This window comes from Cebidichthys violaceus, unplaced genomic scaffold (genome assembly GCF_023349555.1).
Source record: "Cebidichthys violaceus isolate CVI_PGR_0920_01 unplaced genomic scaffold, fCebVio1.0.p SCAF_48, whole genome shotgun sequence".
Classification (NCBI taxonomy): Eukaryota; Metazoa; Chordata; class Actinopteri; order Perciformes; family Stichaeidae; genus Cebidichthys; species Cebidichthys violaceus.
The window spans coordinates 1,936,894-1,953,892 of record NW_027176683.1 but is presented as its reverse complement, the minus strand read 5'-3'; the positions used below and the strand labels follow the sequence as shown (position 1 = coordinate 1,953,892).

General features: G+C 41.5%; 1 protein-coding gene across 4 annotated transcripts in view; it reads left to right on the top strand.

Annotated features, from left to right (window-relative positions):
• Positions 1 to 4,491: 4,491 nt before the first annotated feature.
• Positions 4,492 to 16,999, top strand: part of LOC137887163 (sodium bicarbonate cotransporter 3-like) — a 22,512-nt gene continuing 10,004 nt past the window's right edge. For 2 of the 4 annotated variants that reach the window (XM_068729972.1, XM_068729970.1), the window contains exons 1-12: positions 4,492 to 4,558; positions 9,648 to 9,729; positions 9,985 to 10,125; positions 10,202 to 10,340; positions 10,653 to 10,813; positions 11,707 to 11,895; positions 13,603 to 13,709; positions 14,274 to 14,431; positions 14,860 to 14,947; positions 15,462 to 15,608; positions 15,973 to 16,076; positions 16,268 to 16,442. In XM_068729972.1, coding sequence (XP_068586073.1) covers positions 4,514 to 4,558; positions 9,648 to 9,729; positions 9,985 to 10,125; positions 10,202 to 10,340; positions 10,653 to 10,813; positions 11,707 to 11,895; positions 13,603 to 13,709; positions 14,274 to 14,431; positions 14,860 to 14,947; positions 15,462 to 15,608; positions 15,973 to 16,076; positions 16,268 to 16,442 — 1,536 coding nt within the window. In that variant the 5' untranslated portion in view covers positions 4,492 to 4,513. Of the gene's footprint in view, positions 4,559 to 7,675; positions 7,686 to 7,707; positions 8,833 to 9,647; positions 9,730 to 9,984; positions 10,126 to 10,201; positions 10,341 to 10,652; positions 10,814 to 11,706; positions 11,896 to 13,602; positions 13,710 to 14,273; positions 14,432 to 14,859; positions 14,948 to 15,461; positions 15,609 to 15,972; positions 16,077 to 16,267; positions 16,443 to 16,999 lie in introns of those variants that run through there. The other 2 variants (XM_068729973.1, XM_068729971.1) reach the window with 2 other exon arrangements.

Sequence of the window (16,999 nt, the reverse complement as noted above, 5' to 3'; positions counted from 1 at the left end):
ATACAACTATACATGTAATACAATAATACATGTAATACAACTATACATGTAATACAACAATACATGTAATACAACTATACATGTAATACAACAATACATGTAATACAACTATACATGTAATACAACTATACATGTAATACAACAATACATGTAATACAACTATACATGTAATACAACAATACATGTAATACAACTATACATGTAATACAACTATACATGTAATACAACAATACATGTAATACATCTATACATGTAATACAACAATACATGTAATACAACTATACATGTAATACAACAATACATGTAATACAACTATACATGTAATACAACAATACATGTAATACAACTATACATGTAATACAACTATACATGTAATACAACAATACATGTAATACAATAATACATGTAATACAACTATACATGTAATACAACAATACATGTAATACAATAATACATGTAATACAACTATACATGTAATACAACAATACATGTAATACAACTATACATGTAATACAACTATACATGTAATACAACTATACATGTAATACAACAATACATGTAATACAACTATACATGTAATACAACAATACATGTAATACAACTATACATGTAATACAACTATACATGTAATACAACAATACATGTAATACATCTATACATGTAATACAACAATACATGTAATACAATAATACATGTAATACAACTATACATGTAATACAACAATACATGTAATACAACTATACATGTAATACAACTATACATGTAATACAACAATACATGTAATACAACTATACATGTAATACAACTATACATGTAATACAACTATACATGTAATACAACAATACATGTAATACAACTATACATGTAATACAACAATACATGTAATACAACTATACATGTAATACAACAGCTCAAACAAGGAAGACATGGACAATGATACAGAGAAAATATATTACAAATTGGTTCTTTATTGGTTCTTTATTGTTTTTTATTGGTTATTTGTTGTTGTTCTTTATTGTTTTTGGTTCTTTATTGGTTCTTTATTGTTTTTTATTGGTTATTTGTTGTTGTTCTTTATTGTTTTTGGTTCTTTATGTTTTTTTAATAGTTTTTTGGTTCTTTATTGGTTCTTTATTGATCAACAACAGAGATTTTATTGAAGCTGCAGTAGTTTTGAGCTGTGTCCCATGTCATATTAAATATTCTGTTGAATCTACATAATATTCTATATTTCACATATTCTGGAATGTGTTGGACTGATGGTCCTCTTCAGAGATTTGTGGAGGTTTTGGGCCCGTGACTGTGGAGACGGTCTTTGTATGACCAAAGTGAGAGCTTCGACCGGGTACTCGGTACCACCAGATGCTCCGCAGCGAGCTCCCCTTCCAGGTCTGGAACCAGAAGGGTGCCCCGGTTCCTCTTTTCCGGACGAGGTGCTGTCTGATTCATGAAGGGTCAGTGAATATCTTAGTCTGGACCCTCCTCTGAGACCACTTTACCTGTGAGACTCTACCTCCACCACATTCACTTTATATATTAATAATATACTGTGTTTACAGCTACAACAAATCAATGTACTTTATTATTTTACATGATGAGGAAACGAGAAACGTGTCAACAGATGTTCATCAAACAAGCAAAACGATTTTCAAAGATTTAATACTTTCTTATTGGAAATGAATGAAGCCGTCACGAGGAAGTAAATACAACAGTAACATTCTGTGCGAGTGGTTTTAAAGTACTTACAGAGTATTGTTCACAGTGTGAAGGACTGAACAATGAAGGGTTGTGTAACACGCTGCAGACGTTTAATCTGCTCTGACTGAGAACCAGAACTCAGATCAGCAGGAAAATGCCAGTTTACACAATAATAATAATGATAACATTGTGATCGCTCACTGTTACAAGATGACCTCATGTTAAATAATGAAGGAGCATGTGGGCCCTGCATGAGAGCTCTTTCTTTGTATTTCTAGATGAGAATTATCATCAGCTTTATGACATTTTATAGATTTAATTTATAATGATGACAGCATCGGACAATAAGAGAAATTTTCTCATAATAATCAATCATTCTCTCAGATTTATTATCTCACCGATCAATAAAAGGTTTTCCATATTTATGAGATATTATCTGACAATCATATGTCAAGTAGTTTTTCTCTGTAATACTTACTAAATATTAAAATCACAAAAACAGGGTGGGACAAATGACTTCCATAATACACATTTTATTATACTCATCTGTTCCACTACCTGTTCAGGTACTCTGTTCAGGTACTCTGTTCTCTACCTGTTCAGGTACTCTGTTCAGGTACTATGTTCACTACCTGTTCAGGTACTCTGTTCTCTACCTGTTCAGGTACTCTGTTCAGGTACTCTGCTCACTACCTGTTCAGGTACTCTGTTCACTACCTGTTCAAGTACTCTGTTCTCTACCTGTTCAGGTACTCTGTTCTCTACCTGTTCAGGTACTGTGAGGAATTTAAGTTTAGAAGTACAATAGTTTGATTTAAAGCACACCTAAAGAAAGTATAAAATATCATATGTTCACAAAATATTCACTTATGAAATGTATAATAGGTTTACAGTATATTCACTTGTAAAGGATAGTATAAGTGTAGCATATATTACTTACAAAAGTGTTAAACCACACAATCTTAATCAATTGAATGTATTAGACTAGAAGTATAGTAGTTGACTGTTTAGAGTAGAGAGAGGGCAAGGAGAGGAAGGGCGAGAGTTTCAGAGTTTTTCATGACCATATATGGAGATGTGATGGGTCGGAGGTGAATCGGCGCCGCGGGAGACAGGACGGTGGTCAAGCGGGGGTCGAATGGACGGAGCTTTTACGAGGAGGTGGACCAACGGACATTACCAGGATCATCATATGGACCAATGGAGAGCATTGTCTGAGGCCAGGAGGAGACAATTGAATTTTAGCCTGCCACTGAAGTTGTTACTAGATTTTGAATGTAAACCTTTGACTTTTGGGTATAAAAACATTGTTCGGAGAGATGCTATTCAGTTCTTGGCGATCTTCTTTACTGTAAACTGGCGTTTGTTGGCCGGTTAGGGGGGGAGAGTGTTTGAACTCGGTTTCGCGATTCCTTACTGTCGACAGTGTAATTCAGTTTGTAATTGTCTTTTTAGCATTTGTGAATTATAAATACTTTTTCATTGTAAGCCGGATCCAGCTGATTTTTCTTAGCGTGACTTCGTTGCTCAAACAACAACGAAAGAGCGAGAGGTCCGCGGCCTCCTGCGAGCAGAGGTCCCACTCCATTACAGTACTCTGTTCACTACCTGTTCAGGTACTCTGTTCTCTACCTGTTCAGGTACTCTGTTCACTACCTGTTCAGGTACTCTGTTCACTACGGTACTCTATTCTCTACCTGTTCAAGTACTCTGTTCACTACCTGTTCAGGTACTCTGTTCACTACCTGTTCAGGTACTCTGTTCACTACCTGTTCAGGTACTCTGTTCTCTACCTGTTCAGGTACTCTGTTCACTACCTGTTCAGGTACTCTGTTCTCTACCTGTTCAGGTACTCTGTTCACTACCTGTTCAGGTACTCTGTTCAGGTACTCTGTTCTCTACCTGTTCAGGTACTCTGTTCTCTACCTGTTCAGGTACTCTGTTCACTACCTGTTCAGGTACTCTGTTCTCTACCTGTTCAGGTACTCTGTTCACTACCTGTTCAGGTACTCTGTTCAGGTACTCTGTTCTCTACCTGTTCAGGTACTCTGTTCACTACCTGTTCAGGTACTCTGTTCTCTACCTGTTCAGGTACTCTGTTCACTACCTGTTCAGGTACTCTGTTCTCTACCTGTTCAGGTACTCTGTTCTCTACCTGTTCAGGTACTCTGTTCTCTACCTGTTCAGGTACTCTGTTCACTACCTGTTCAGGTACTCTGTTCTCTACCTGTTCAGGTACTCTGTTCACTACCTGTTCAGGTACTCTGTTCAGGTACTCTGTTCTCTACCTGTTCAGGTACTCTGTTCACTACCTGTTCAGGTACTCTGTTCTCTACCTGTTCAGGTACTCTGTTCACTACCTGTTCAGGTACTCTGTTCTCTACCTGTTCTCTCCTGTTTTTATTCACTTTAAACTAATTCATTATTTAATACTCAATTATATATTCATGTCTGAGTAGAGAAAGTATAAATTCATCATATTTAATATATATTTTCCAAAGAAATTATATTTTTTTTCAATATACAAACGAATAAATAAAATATAAAATGTATCAATAAATGTAATCATGTAAAATGCAACAATGTATCAGTTAATATAAATATATTATAATCAATAATAAAGTTATTTGTTTCATGAACAGATTAAGCTCCGCCCACTAAAGACTTTCCGGCTCGAGGATTGGTTGACGCTTAAACGATCGCTGCACGTCACCAGAGGACTGAGCTGTCAATCAAACAAAGAGGCGTGGTCTGCATCTGGAGTTAGTATAACGTTATCCTCCACTCAGAATACCCGGATGTTCACTCTGCTCTGATGGAGGAAGACCAGCGCGAGCAGATGAGACCGCTCCTCACGTCTGTAAGTTACCGTAAAGTGTGACGTGTTCGCGACACTTAGCTCTAAACTAAACATGGAGGCAGAAACAAAAAAAATGAAAAAGTGTCGTTTTCACGTTCGTTATATTCCGGTCGGAAACAAAAAAAAACTGCTTTTGTTTTTTAGGGAGCACGCGGATGTCGGGAAGTGACGTAACAATGCGCGTCACAAGTCAGTCCGCACCGAACCCCGTTAATGAATGCGGTGGTTGTTCTCTCCCGGTGCTCCCGTTACACGCGGGTCGGTTATGAAGTTCGTTTAAAAGATGAATTAGACTCGTGAGCTTCTTCCGGTACATTCGGCCGGTCTCACATCCTCACTGAAGGACTATTTACGGGAACAGATCAGGTTGTATGTTCTCTGTCTATCTCTCGTTCAGTCATTGGAGTCGATGGTTGTCACGTGCTGGACTCTCAGTAATGTTTCACTGTTTCATCACAAACACATGAACGTATCGAGAGGACGAGTGCAGTCTGGTTAGAAGTGATGGAAGCATGGACAACAGCTGGTGTGTGTGTGTGTGTGTGTGTGTGTGTGTGTGTGTGTGTGTGTGTGTGTGTGTGTGTGTTGTTTGAGGGTCCTTTGAGCAAGGCAGCTGTTGTGATGATGCTGCTGTTACCATGGTGATGTGTGAGCGCAGCTCCTCTCTCTCTCTCTCTCTCTCTCTCTCTCTCTCTCTCTCTCTCTCTCTCTCTCTCTCTCTCTCTCTCTCTCTCTCTCTCTCTCTCTCTCTCTCTGCAGCTTCTTCTTCGTTGGTGTCTTTGTCTGTAGTCCTGTTAAACTACTGTGAACTATTAAAGGTCCAGTGTGAAACATTTAATATCAGAGATATGATAAACTATAATATGATATATGATATAATATAACATAATATAATATAATATAACATAATATAACATAATATAATATAACATAATATAATATAACATAATATAATATAATATAACATAATATAATATAACTTAATATAATATAACATAATATAATATAACATAATATAATATAATATAACATAATATAATATAATATAACATAATATAACATAATATAATATAACATAATATAATATAACATAATATAATATAACATAATATAATATAATATAACATAATATAATATAACTTAATATAATATAACATAATATAATATAACATAATATAATATAATATAACATAATATAATATAACATAACATAATATAATATAACATAATATAATATAACATAATATAATATAACATAACATAATATAACATAATATAATATAATATAACATAAGATAATATAACATAACATAATATAACATAATATAATATAATATAACATAATATAATATAACATAATATAATATAACATAATATAATATAACATAACATAATATAATATAACATAATATAATATAACATAACATAATATAACATAACATAACATAATATTACATAATATAATATAATAGTACTGCTATATGAACTAAAGTACAATAACATTTGGTTTGAATCACTTTAAACAGATCAGGTTCTTTTTAACAGCAGTATTCTTCACACAGTATCAGTTATATTTCTACTATCTGTGCTCAGTGTGTGACTTTATTTAAACGTTCCACTGCTGTGCAACATGAATACAATGTTCCACACGTTTCATCAAAATGTGTGTCTTCTGTCTTCATACAGTCAGAGCATGTGAACGCAGCTCCCACTGTTCATCAACATAATGCACCGTAACTCAGAGGTGACGACGGTTACCCGGCGATGTCCGGTAGTCTCCGGTGAGAGAGACGGCCGGTGCGCATTGTGACTCCGTCTCTTTTGTAGTCCTCTCCTCTTCATAGACTCGTGTGTTGTTCTGGTGACGGTGCGTCTGGAGGGAGGCTCCTACGTGACGTCATTCATGATCCTGAGAACGTTCCTCAGACCGACGTCTTCTCAACACTAGTCGTCCTGCAGTTTGTATCTCTCCACTTCTCTGTGGCGTCTGTTAGCTTGTCTTTAGTTTATCTCTACTTCTCCACACGCTGCATCAACGTAGTGATGAAGACTCCTCCACACGCTGCATCAACATAGTGATGAAGACTCCTCCACACGCTGCACCAACGCAGTGATGAAGACTCCTCCACACGCTGCATCAACGTAATGATGAAGACTCCTCCACCGCTGCATCAACGTAGTGATGAAGACTCCTCCACACGCTGGATCAACGTAGTGATGAAGACTCCTCCACACGCTGCGTCAACGTAGTGATGAAGACTCCTCCACACGCTGCATCAACGTAGTGATGAAGACTCCTCCACGCGCTGCATCAACGTAGTGATGAAGACTCCTCCACACGCTGCATCAACGTAGTGATGAAGACTCCTCCACGCGCTGCATCAACGTAGTGATGAAGACTCCTCCACGTGCTGCGTCAACGTAGTGATGAAGACTCCTCCACGCGCTGCATCAACGTAGTGATGAAGACTCCTCCACACGCTGCATCAACGTAGTGATGAAGACTCCTCCACACGCTGCATCAACGTAGTGATGAAGACTCCTCCACGCGCTGCATCAACGTAGTGATGAAGACTCCTCCACGTGCTGCGTCAACGTAGTGATGAAGACTCCTCCACACGCTGCATCAACGTAGTGATGAAGACTCCTCCACACGCTGGTTTGGTTATTTGATGAACGGTGTGGATTACATTTTTAAAAACAAACTGCGTTAATGAGATAAAATAATTGTTTGTGTTAATTAATGAATGAATGCGTTAACGTGATAATAATGCGTTAAGTTGCCCATATATAATATGATATAATATAATATGATATAATATAATATAATATAATATAATATAATATGAACTCTGAAGAAAACATGATTTATTTTGTTTTCATATTTCAAACAATCAGATTGTGTTGAAACATTAAACTGTGAGCTCCTCAGTGAAACGATGACATCATCACTGGTTCATCTGAGACCAACAGTCATGTGACCACAAATCAGAGAATCTCTTTATTTACTGAACTAGTAACTCTTTGTATTAGTATCTGTAGTTAAACCTCTCTGTAGTACTCACAACTCTACTGTAGTACAAGTACAAGGAACAGCTGACCCGTCCTCAGGCTACAACGCTCTCTGGTTAGTCTACTTCCTGTTCACACACACACACACACACACACACACACACACACACACACACACACAGACACACACAGACACACACACACACAGACACACACACACACACACACACACACACACAGAGACATGAACCACTTCCTCCTGAATGACTTTCAAAATAAAGCTCCTACAGAACACCTCAAACTGACTTCAGAGGAAGTAGGTGTTCACTCACAGCTCTTTAGTCTGATGACGGACAGAATAATAGAAATATATTTTTAGAAATAGAAAGCAGTCAAATGGTTCGTTGCTCTCCAGCAGACATTTTATTGTGGTGAAAGAGGAAGTTATAGAAACCAGCTGTCACATGACCGTTAGAGTTAGTTCCTGTCTGTGGTTTATAGATCAGAAGAGGAAATATGAAACCTCCTCCTAGTGTCTGAGCTCACGTTGGGACTCGTTGATCCTCATTAACATTCCTGAGTTAGAAGGACTCGTATTAACTATGAGGCCTCACGTTCAGGAGGGAGGAGTTTCTCAGGTTCTACTGTAAACATCTGTAAACATTTCATATTTACAGATGAAAAACACAACTGTTTACTTTCAGCAGAAGATGCACATGGACTGGACTTCATGGTCTTGACTCAAGACTCGACTTGGGACTTGTTGGTCTTGACTGGGGACTTGTTAGTCTCTTGACATTGGACTTGTTGGTCTTGACTGGGGACTTGTTGGTCTTTACTTTGGACTTGTTGGTCTTGACATTGGACTTGTTGGTCTTTACTTTGGACTTGTTGGTCTTGATTCAGGACTTGCTGGTTCTTCTTCTCTCCTGCTGTGTCCATCAGAAGCTCCGCCTCCTGTACCTTCTTCTTCTCTCCTGCTGTGTTCATCAGAAGCTCCGCCTCCTGTACCTTCTTCTTCTCTCTCTACTCTATAAATACATGAACACTCTGCAGCTCAGAGTCTGTTTTCATAAACTCTGAAGCTGAACTTTGAGTCCAAACTTCTGGATTTATTTTCTTCACAGATTCTTAAACTTTACAGAGTTCACTAACAAAGTGTTTCTCTGGTTTCTGGACCTTTTGCTGCCTTTTTGGGAGTAAATCTGAGGAGGTTGACTGTTTAAGACTGAGAGACGATGAAGAGAGAGTCCAGAAAACTGGTACGTATGTACCGGGACCAGTTAGTCTACTGGTATGTATGTATGTATGTATGGTCTAATGCAGTGATTCTCAACTGGTGGGTCGAGGACCCGTTTTCAGTGGGTCACGGACCTTTGCCTGGAAAAAAATAAAAATTAAAAAAATAAAAATATTGTGCTTTTATTTTGAAGGGGATTTTTTTATGCAGCGGAGTTATTCACACTCCTTAACAGTATTTGACGTTAAGATGGATTTATTACATTGAAGACAAAAGAGGACAAAGACCTCAGTGTGTTTTGTGCAGCGAGGTTCTGGAACAAGAAAGCATGAAGCCTCAAAACTGATTGTTGATCGATCCACAGCGGATCAACTGAAAACTATTCCTCTGTCAAATGACTCTATGAGTAGAGACTGAAGACATGTGGACATCAAACAGACCACGGCTAGAGTTAAGGCAAGCGGCCATTTTGCATTAGAAATGGAGAATCTACTGACAAACAATCAGTTGTACTGGTTTACGTGAGACGTGGGACGATGACTGACAGGAACCAGAGACCTCCTACTACTACGACTGAGAGGACGTGTTCAGCTCAGGTTCAGACTGATCCATCTGTTCATTAAACACATCTGAGAAGATGAACATTTGGGTCGCGGCTTGTCATTAAGGGGTGATGGTGGGGACCCACCATCACAGCCAGACCAGTTGAGAACCACTGGTCTAATGGGACCAGTTAGCTTCTAATCTCCTCAAAAATAACCAACAGCTGCTCTTCTTCTTCTTCTTCTTCTTCTTCTTCTTCTGCTTCTGCTTCTTCTTCTTCTTCTTCTTCTTCAGGGTAACGATGAGGAGGCCGTGTTGGACCAGGGGAAGACCAGCTCCACCCTCAACACCAACTTTGAGAAGGAGGAACTGGAGAGTGAGTCCACACACACACACACACACACACACACACACACACACACACACACACACACATACACACATCTTTCTGACGGTCTTTGAACTCATCATGTGTGACCAAGCTTCGGTCATAAAAACCAAACCCTTTGAAATGTTGGATATGTAGATTTATAGATTTATAGATTCCTTTGTTTTATTGTGATGTAGCGATTAGCAGGGTGTCTCCTGATTGGTCGAGGCTCCCGTCACCTGACTGCGTTCCCTCCCTCAGGTCACAGAGCCGTGTACGTCGGCGTCCACGTTCCTCTGGGCAGAGAAGGTCGGAGACGTCACCGGCGCCGAGGACACCGACACCACCGGAGACGCCGGGACCAGGAGGACCGGGAGGACGGACGAGAGTCCCCCTCGTACGGTCCGTCCAGCATCAGTCAGTCAGTCAGTCAGTCACATCGGTACGTGTGGTCGTTAAAGATGTCGTTTCCCTGCAGACACGCCGTCTCAGAGGGTCCAGTTCATCCTGGGGACGGAGGACGGAGACGAGGAGCACATGTCCCACGACCTGTTCACCGAGCTGGACGAGATCGTCTTCAGAGACGGAGACTTCCAGGAGTGGAAGGAGACGGCCAGGCGAGTTTTATCAGGATCAAGGTTTAGCTGAAGGCTCCGATCCTTCATGTCCTCCTGATGTATGAGCTGAACCATGATGACGTCTCAGTGACCTGCAGGAGTTCCACACAAATCAATTGGTTTTAACCTTTGATATTTAGTAAAAGGGGGAACGAGGGGATCACATGCAGCTAGATAGATAGATAGATAGATAGATAGATAGATAGATAGATAGATAGATAGATAGATATCAGTTCTATGTTGAGGAGCGACCAGAGATGTGTAATGTGCTCTGGTATAAAGAGTTAAACCTCTGTTCTCTCTTGTGTTCAGGTGGCTGAAGTTCGAGGAGGATGTGGAGGACGGAGGTGAGCGGTGGAGTAAACCCTACGTGGCCACGCTGTCCCTCCACAGTCTGTTTGAGCTGCGTTCCTGCATCCTGAACGGCACCGTGCTGCTCGACATGAGGGCCGACACCATCGAGGAGATCGCAGGTCGGCTCCATGACAACACTGTGTAGAGAAGAGCCGACGTGTCATGTGTCATGTACCATGTCATGTGTCATGTACCAGGTCATGTGTCATGTCATGTGTCATGTACCGTGTCATGTGTCATGTACCGTGTCATGTGTCATGTACCATGTCATGTCATGTCATGTACCGTGTCATGTGTCATGTACCGTGTCATGTGTCATGTACCGTGTCATGTTTCATGTACCGTGTCATGTGTCATGTACCGTGTCATGTGTCATGTACCATGTCATGTCATGTCATGTACCGTGTCATGTGTCATGTACCGTGTCATGTTTCATGTACCGTGTCATGTGTCATGTACCATGTCATGTTTCATGTACCATGTCATGTCATGTGTCATGTCATGTACCATGTCATGTCATGTGTCATGTCATGTACCGTGTCATGTGTCGTGTCATGTACCGTGTCATGTGTCGTGTCATGTGTTGTGTCATGTGTCGTGTCATGTACCGTGTCATGTGTCATGTACCGTGTCATGTGTCATGTGCCGTGTCATGTGTCGTGTCATGTACCGTGTCATGTGCCGTGTCATGTGTCGTGTATCGTGTCATGTCATGTTTCATGTACCGTGTCATGTGTAATGTGTCATGTGCCGTGTCATGTGTCATGTACCGTGTCATGTGTAATGTGTCATGTGCCGTGTCATGTGTCATGTACCGTGTCATGTGTCATGTGCCGTGTCATGTGCCGTGTCATGTGTCATGTGCCGTGTCATGTGTCATGTGCCGTGTCATGTGTCATGTGCCGTGTCATGTGCCGTGTCATGTGTCATGTGCCGTGTCATGTGTCATGTACCGTGTCATGTACCGTGTCATGTGCCATGAACGTGTCCTGTTGTCCCTCCCCCTGTGCAGACATGGTGATTGACAGCATGCTGGCGTCGGGTCAGCTGGAGGAGGGCGTTCGAGAGAAGGTGAAGGAGGCCATGTTGAGGCGTCACCACCATCAGAGCGAGAAGAAGCTGAGCAACCGAATCCCGCTGGTTCGGTCCTTCGCTGATATCGGCAAGAAACACTCCGACCCCCATTTACTGGAACGCAATGGTGAGAAATGTGTATTAAATCTAGATCTGCAGGATGGTTTTCAGGTGGATCGTTTCTTTCACCAAATTAATTATTCTTCATCATTTTGACACGAAGCAGAACAGAACCTCCTGTTTGAATACATAACGTCATGGATTCATTTCTGTTCATGTCGCAGCTGAAGAAAACAAACCAGTCCAAAATCTCTGGATGGATTCATATCATTCACAAGTCACATTATTTTGACAGTTTGTTTTTCAAACACTTTCGACACATTTTGCATAATATTTGAATGTTTCTCTGGTTTTGAAGTGAGTTCTGCTGTTTTTCAGTGTTTTTGGTTTCGTGAGTCCTGATTGGTCGAGGTAACAGAGTGACACGATGGTCTCTGATTGGTGCGTGGCATCGTGTTCCGTAGACTTTGTCTTTTCTAACAGCAGCTCTGTGTTCTGACTGAGTGCTGATTGGTTAATAGTTATTCATTAATAATGTTTGTTTCCGTCCGGTCAGCGATAATCTGAACAGACCTGCTGAGTCAGCGAGTTAATAACCAGCTGAAAGTGCTGAAGCTGAAGGTTGTAAACGTTAAAGTGTAACAGGAAGCAGTGAGCGAGAACAACATGCTGACTGTGCTGCTGCTCCAGTAACCATCATCACGTCCTCCTCATGCTGAGCATCACGTCTGTTAAACGATGGTCTTCTCTACGTTAACACAACCTACTTCAGATGAAACAGGCTCCTCCTCCTCTCCCGTATCACTCGATGACTTCCTGTCACATGATGCGTTCAACATCACAACGTCCGTTTACTGTGGAGCATCGTCATGCGATCCTGACTAGTGCTACGTGCCCCCCCCCCTTCAGAGAGAGACCTGATGTTAGACCACCAAGTCTGATGTCAAGATGATGTCACACCTCATCATGACACCTTTATGAGACTCTACTAGAAACATAGAGAACAGTTTAACTCCTCTGACACATCAGAGACACCTGTAGTCAGTGTGATGCTGAGACCAGAGACCAGCAGCAGACCTGAGACCAGCAGCAGACCCGAGACCAGCAGCAGACCCGAGACCAGCAGCAGACCCGAGACCAGCAGCAGACCTGAGACCAGCTGTAGACCTGAGACCAGCAGCAGACCTGAGACCAGCAGCAGACCTGAGACCAGCAGTAGACCTGAGACCAGCAGCAGACCTGAGACCAGCAGCAGACCTGAGACCAGCAGTAGACCTGAGACCAGCAGCAGACCTGAGACAGATGTTAGATCTACACACCTGTAGTCAGTGTGATGCTGAGACCAAAGACCAGCAGTAGACCTGAGACCAGCAGCAGACCTGAGACCAGCAGCAGACCTGAGACCAGCAGCAGACCTGAGACCAGTAGTAGACCTGAGACCAGCAGCAGACCTGAGACCAGCAGTAGACCTGAGACCAGCAGCAGACCTGAGACCAGCAGCAGACCTGAGACCAGCTGTAGACCTGAGACCAGCAGCAGACCTGAGACAGATGTTAGATCTACACACCTGTAGTCAGTGTGATGCTGAGACCAAAGACAAGCAGTAGACCTGAGACCAGCAGTAGACCTGAGACCAGCAGCAGACCTGAGACCAGCTGTAGACCTGAGACCAGCAGCAGACCTGAGACCAGCAGTAGACCCAAGACCAGCAGCTGGTGGTCCTGAGGGTCAGAGGATGAAACCTTCACTGTAGAACTGAACCTCTTGTCTGCAGGTCTGCTGGCGTCGCCTCAGTCGGCTCCAGGAAACCTCGACGGCAAGAACAGCGAGAGTCGCATCAACGGAGGAAGCCGAGAGAACAGCACGGTGGACTTCAGCAGGGTAAAGATGGCTTCCTCCTCTTGCTCCTCTTGCTCCTCTTCTTCTTCTTCCTCCTCTTCTTCTTCTTCTGTTATATGACGTTTAATCAAAGATCAGGAGGCTCCATGATTTAATACAATGAATAGTACTCTGGATCACACAGGGTTTACAACTCTGGAAGGTTGAAGAGACGTAGTTAAACCGGAGAGACAGCATTTTTAAGTTTCAGGAAACCAGAATGGTCCAATGAACAGGCTGCTGTTGGTCATGTGAGTCCTGTTAGTGAACCTGAAGCAGCCAATCAGAAGCTGTGTTTGAGTTCTGGAGGATGACCTCTTTGTTTCTCAGCAGGACTGTGACTGTGTTTGTTTGCTGCCAGCGGTCGGCAGAAAGCCTGTTGTAAGTCTGTTCACCTGTCAATCACCTGGCTGTCGACCAATCAGTGGCCTGTGTTGTGGCTCCGCCTGCTGTGTGTTGTTGTTGTTGTGATCTGTTGGCTGAGTGTTGTGATGTCAGTGAGGACTGAACACTGCCCCCTACAGGCTGCAGCTAACAGTGTTGTTGTTGTTGTTGTTTGTGTATCAGATGGACATGAACTTCATGAAGAAGATCCCTCCAGGTGCTGAGGCCTCTAACGTCCTGGTGGGGGAGGTGGACTTCCTGGAGCGACCGATCATCGCCTTCATCCGGCTGACCCCCGCCATGCTGCTGAGCGGCCTCACCGAGGTGCCGGTGCCCACCAGGTGAACAACCCCAGGAGGGGAGGGGTTAACAGACACACCCTGAGTCTCCTCCCTCTTAAAGAGACAGACACACACTGTTTTAATGAGTCTCCTCCCTCTTAAAGAGACAGACACACACTGTTTTAATGAGTCTCCTCCCTCTTAAAGAGACAGACGCATTGTTTTAATGAGTCTCCTCCCTCTTAAAGAGACAGACGCACTGTTTTAATGAGTCTCCTCTCTCTTAAAGAGACAGACGCACTGTTTTAATGTCAGAGTCAAGTCACAATAGAACCTCTGTACGTCCGTTTTATATCAAAACATCACATGAACACAGTTGATGTTGAAACATAATTCATATAAAATTGTAGATTATACGTTAATATATTTATTATTATTATTATATATATGTTAGGATTATATTATATATTATTCTGTTGTGGTTCCAGGTTTCTCTTCCTGCTGCTCGGTCCCTTTGGTAAAGGTCTTCAGTACCATGAGATCGGTCGCTCCATCGCTACGCTGATGACAGACGAGGTGAGACGACTCAACAATATTATATATTATATTATTATGTATAGATAGAGATAGATAGATAGATACTAACTTTATTGATCCCGCGAGGGGAAATTATTTTGTTACAAGCAGCAATAGGTTACAGAGCAGCAATAGGTCACATGTAAAAAATCGTATTATATATAAAGAAAAAGAAAAATACAAGAAAAATACACGTCACAATATATACAATTATAATATAGTAAAGATGTTATATAAAAAATGCACACTATATACACAGTGAATAGAACAGAATAATATTAAATCAACTAAATAAACAGTAGTGCAGAGGTTTAACGATTTGATTTGGCCCGAGGTGATTTATTGTACAGTCTTATAGCAGTAGGCAGGAATGTTCTCCTGTACCTGTCCTTATGACAGCGGAGCTATCATATACTTCAGATATAGTTTGATATCTCTGAAGACGTGCATATTGTAGGTGAACTCCTCAGGTGTCTCCAGGTGAAACATAACATCTATATCTTCACGTCTCTAGATCTTCCACGATGTTGCCTACAAAGCGAAGGACCGGACCGACCTGCTCTCAGGTATCGATGAGTTCCTGGATCAGGTGACGGTTCTTCCTCCAGGAGAGTGGGACCCGACCATCAGGATAGAGCCCCCCAAGAGTGTCCCGTCTCAGGTAAGACCTCCTCAGTCTGAGACCTGGTCTCAAACACTAACATGTGAGACCTGGTCTCAGACTGATATATATATATATATATATATATATATATATATATATATATATATATATATATATATATATATATATATATATATATATAAACAGAGATATTTACATATATATATATATATATATATATATATATATATATATATATATATTTGTTTATATATATATATATATATATATATATATATTTGTTTATATATATATATATATTAGTCTGAGACCAGGTCTCACATGTTAGTGTTTGAGACCAGGTCTCACATGTTAGTATATGTATATATAAATATCTCTGTTTCCTCTTGTCTCTCTGCAGGAGAAGAGAAAGATGGCGTCGGCCCCTAATGGATCCGCCCACAGCTGTGACATCACCAAGGAGGCGGAGCATCAGGCAGGACCGGAGCTGCAGAGGACAGGGAGGTCAGTGTAATAATAATAACTTTATTTATTTAGCACCTTTAATAACAGAGTTTACAAAGTGCTTTGACAGACAAAAGCAGCAAAAGCAAAGCTATAAAATATATATATATATATATGTTGTGAACACCTGGACTGTAGTGGACTCATTAAAGGGTCTAGATGACAGAGAGTCCCTCTTCTGGTCCCTTCAGGGTCTTCGGGGGTCTGGTGAACGACGTCCGGAGGAAGACCCCGTTCCTGTGGAGCGACATCAGAGACGCCCTCAGTCTTCAGTGTTTGGCCTCCATACTCTTCCTCTACTGCGCCTGCATGTCGCCCGTCATCACCTTCGGAGGACTGCTGGGAGAAGCTACCAAAGGGAACATAGTAAGAACCGGACCAGAACATAGTAAGAACTGGACCAGAACTTAGTAAGAACTGGACCAGAACATAGTAAGAACCTGGACCAGAACACAGTAAGAACCGGACCAGAACTTAGTAAGAACTGGACCAGAACATAGTAAGAACTGGACCAGGACTCAGTAAGAACCGGACCAGAACTTAGTAAGAACTGGACCAGAACACAGTAAGAACCTGGACCAGAACACAATAAGAACCGGACCAGAACTTAGTAAGAACTGGACCAGAACACAGTAAGAACCGGACCAGAACACAGTAAGAACTGGACCAGAACTTAGTAAGAACTGGACCAGAACATAGTAAGAACCTGGACCAGAACACAGTAAGAACCGGACCAGAACTTAGTAAGAACTGGACCAGAACATAGTAAGAATTGGACCAGGACTCAGTAAGAACCGGACCAGAACTTAGTAAGAACTGGACCAGAACACAGTAAGAACCGGACCAGAACTTAGTAAGAACTGGACCAGAACATAGTAAGAACCTGAACCAGAACACACTAAGAACTGGACAAGAACATAGTA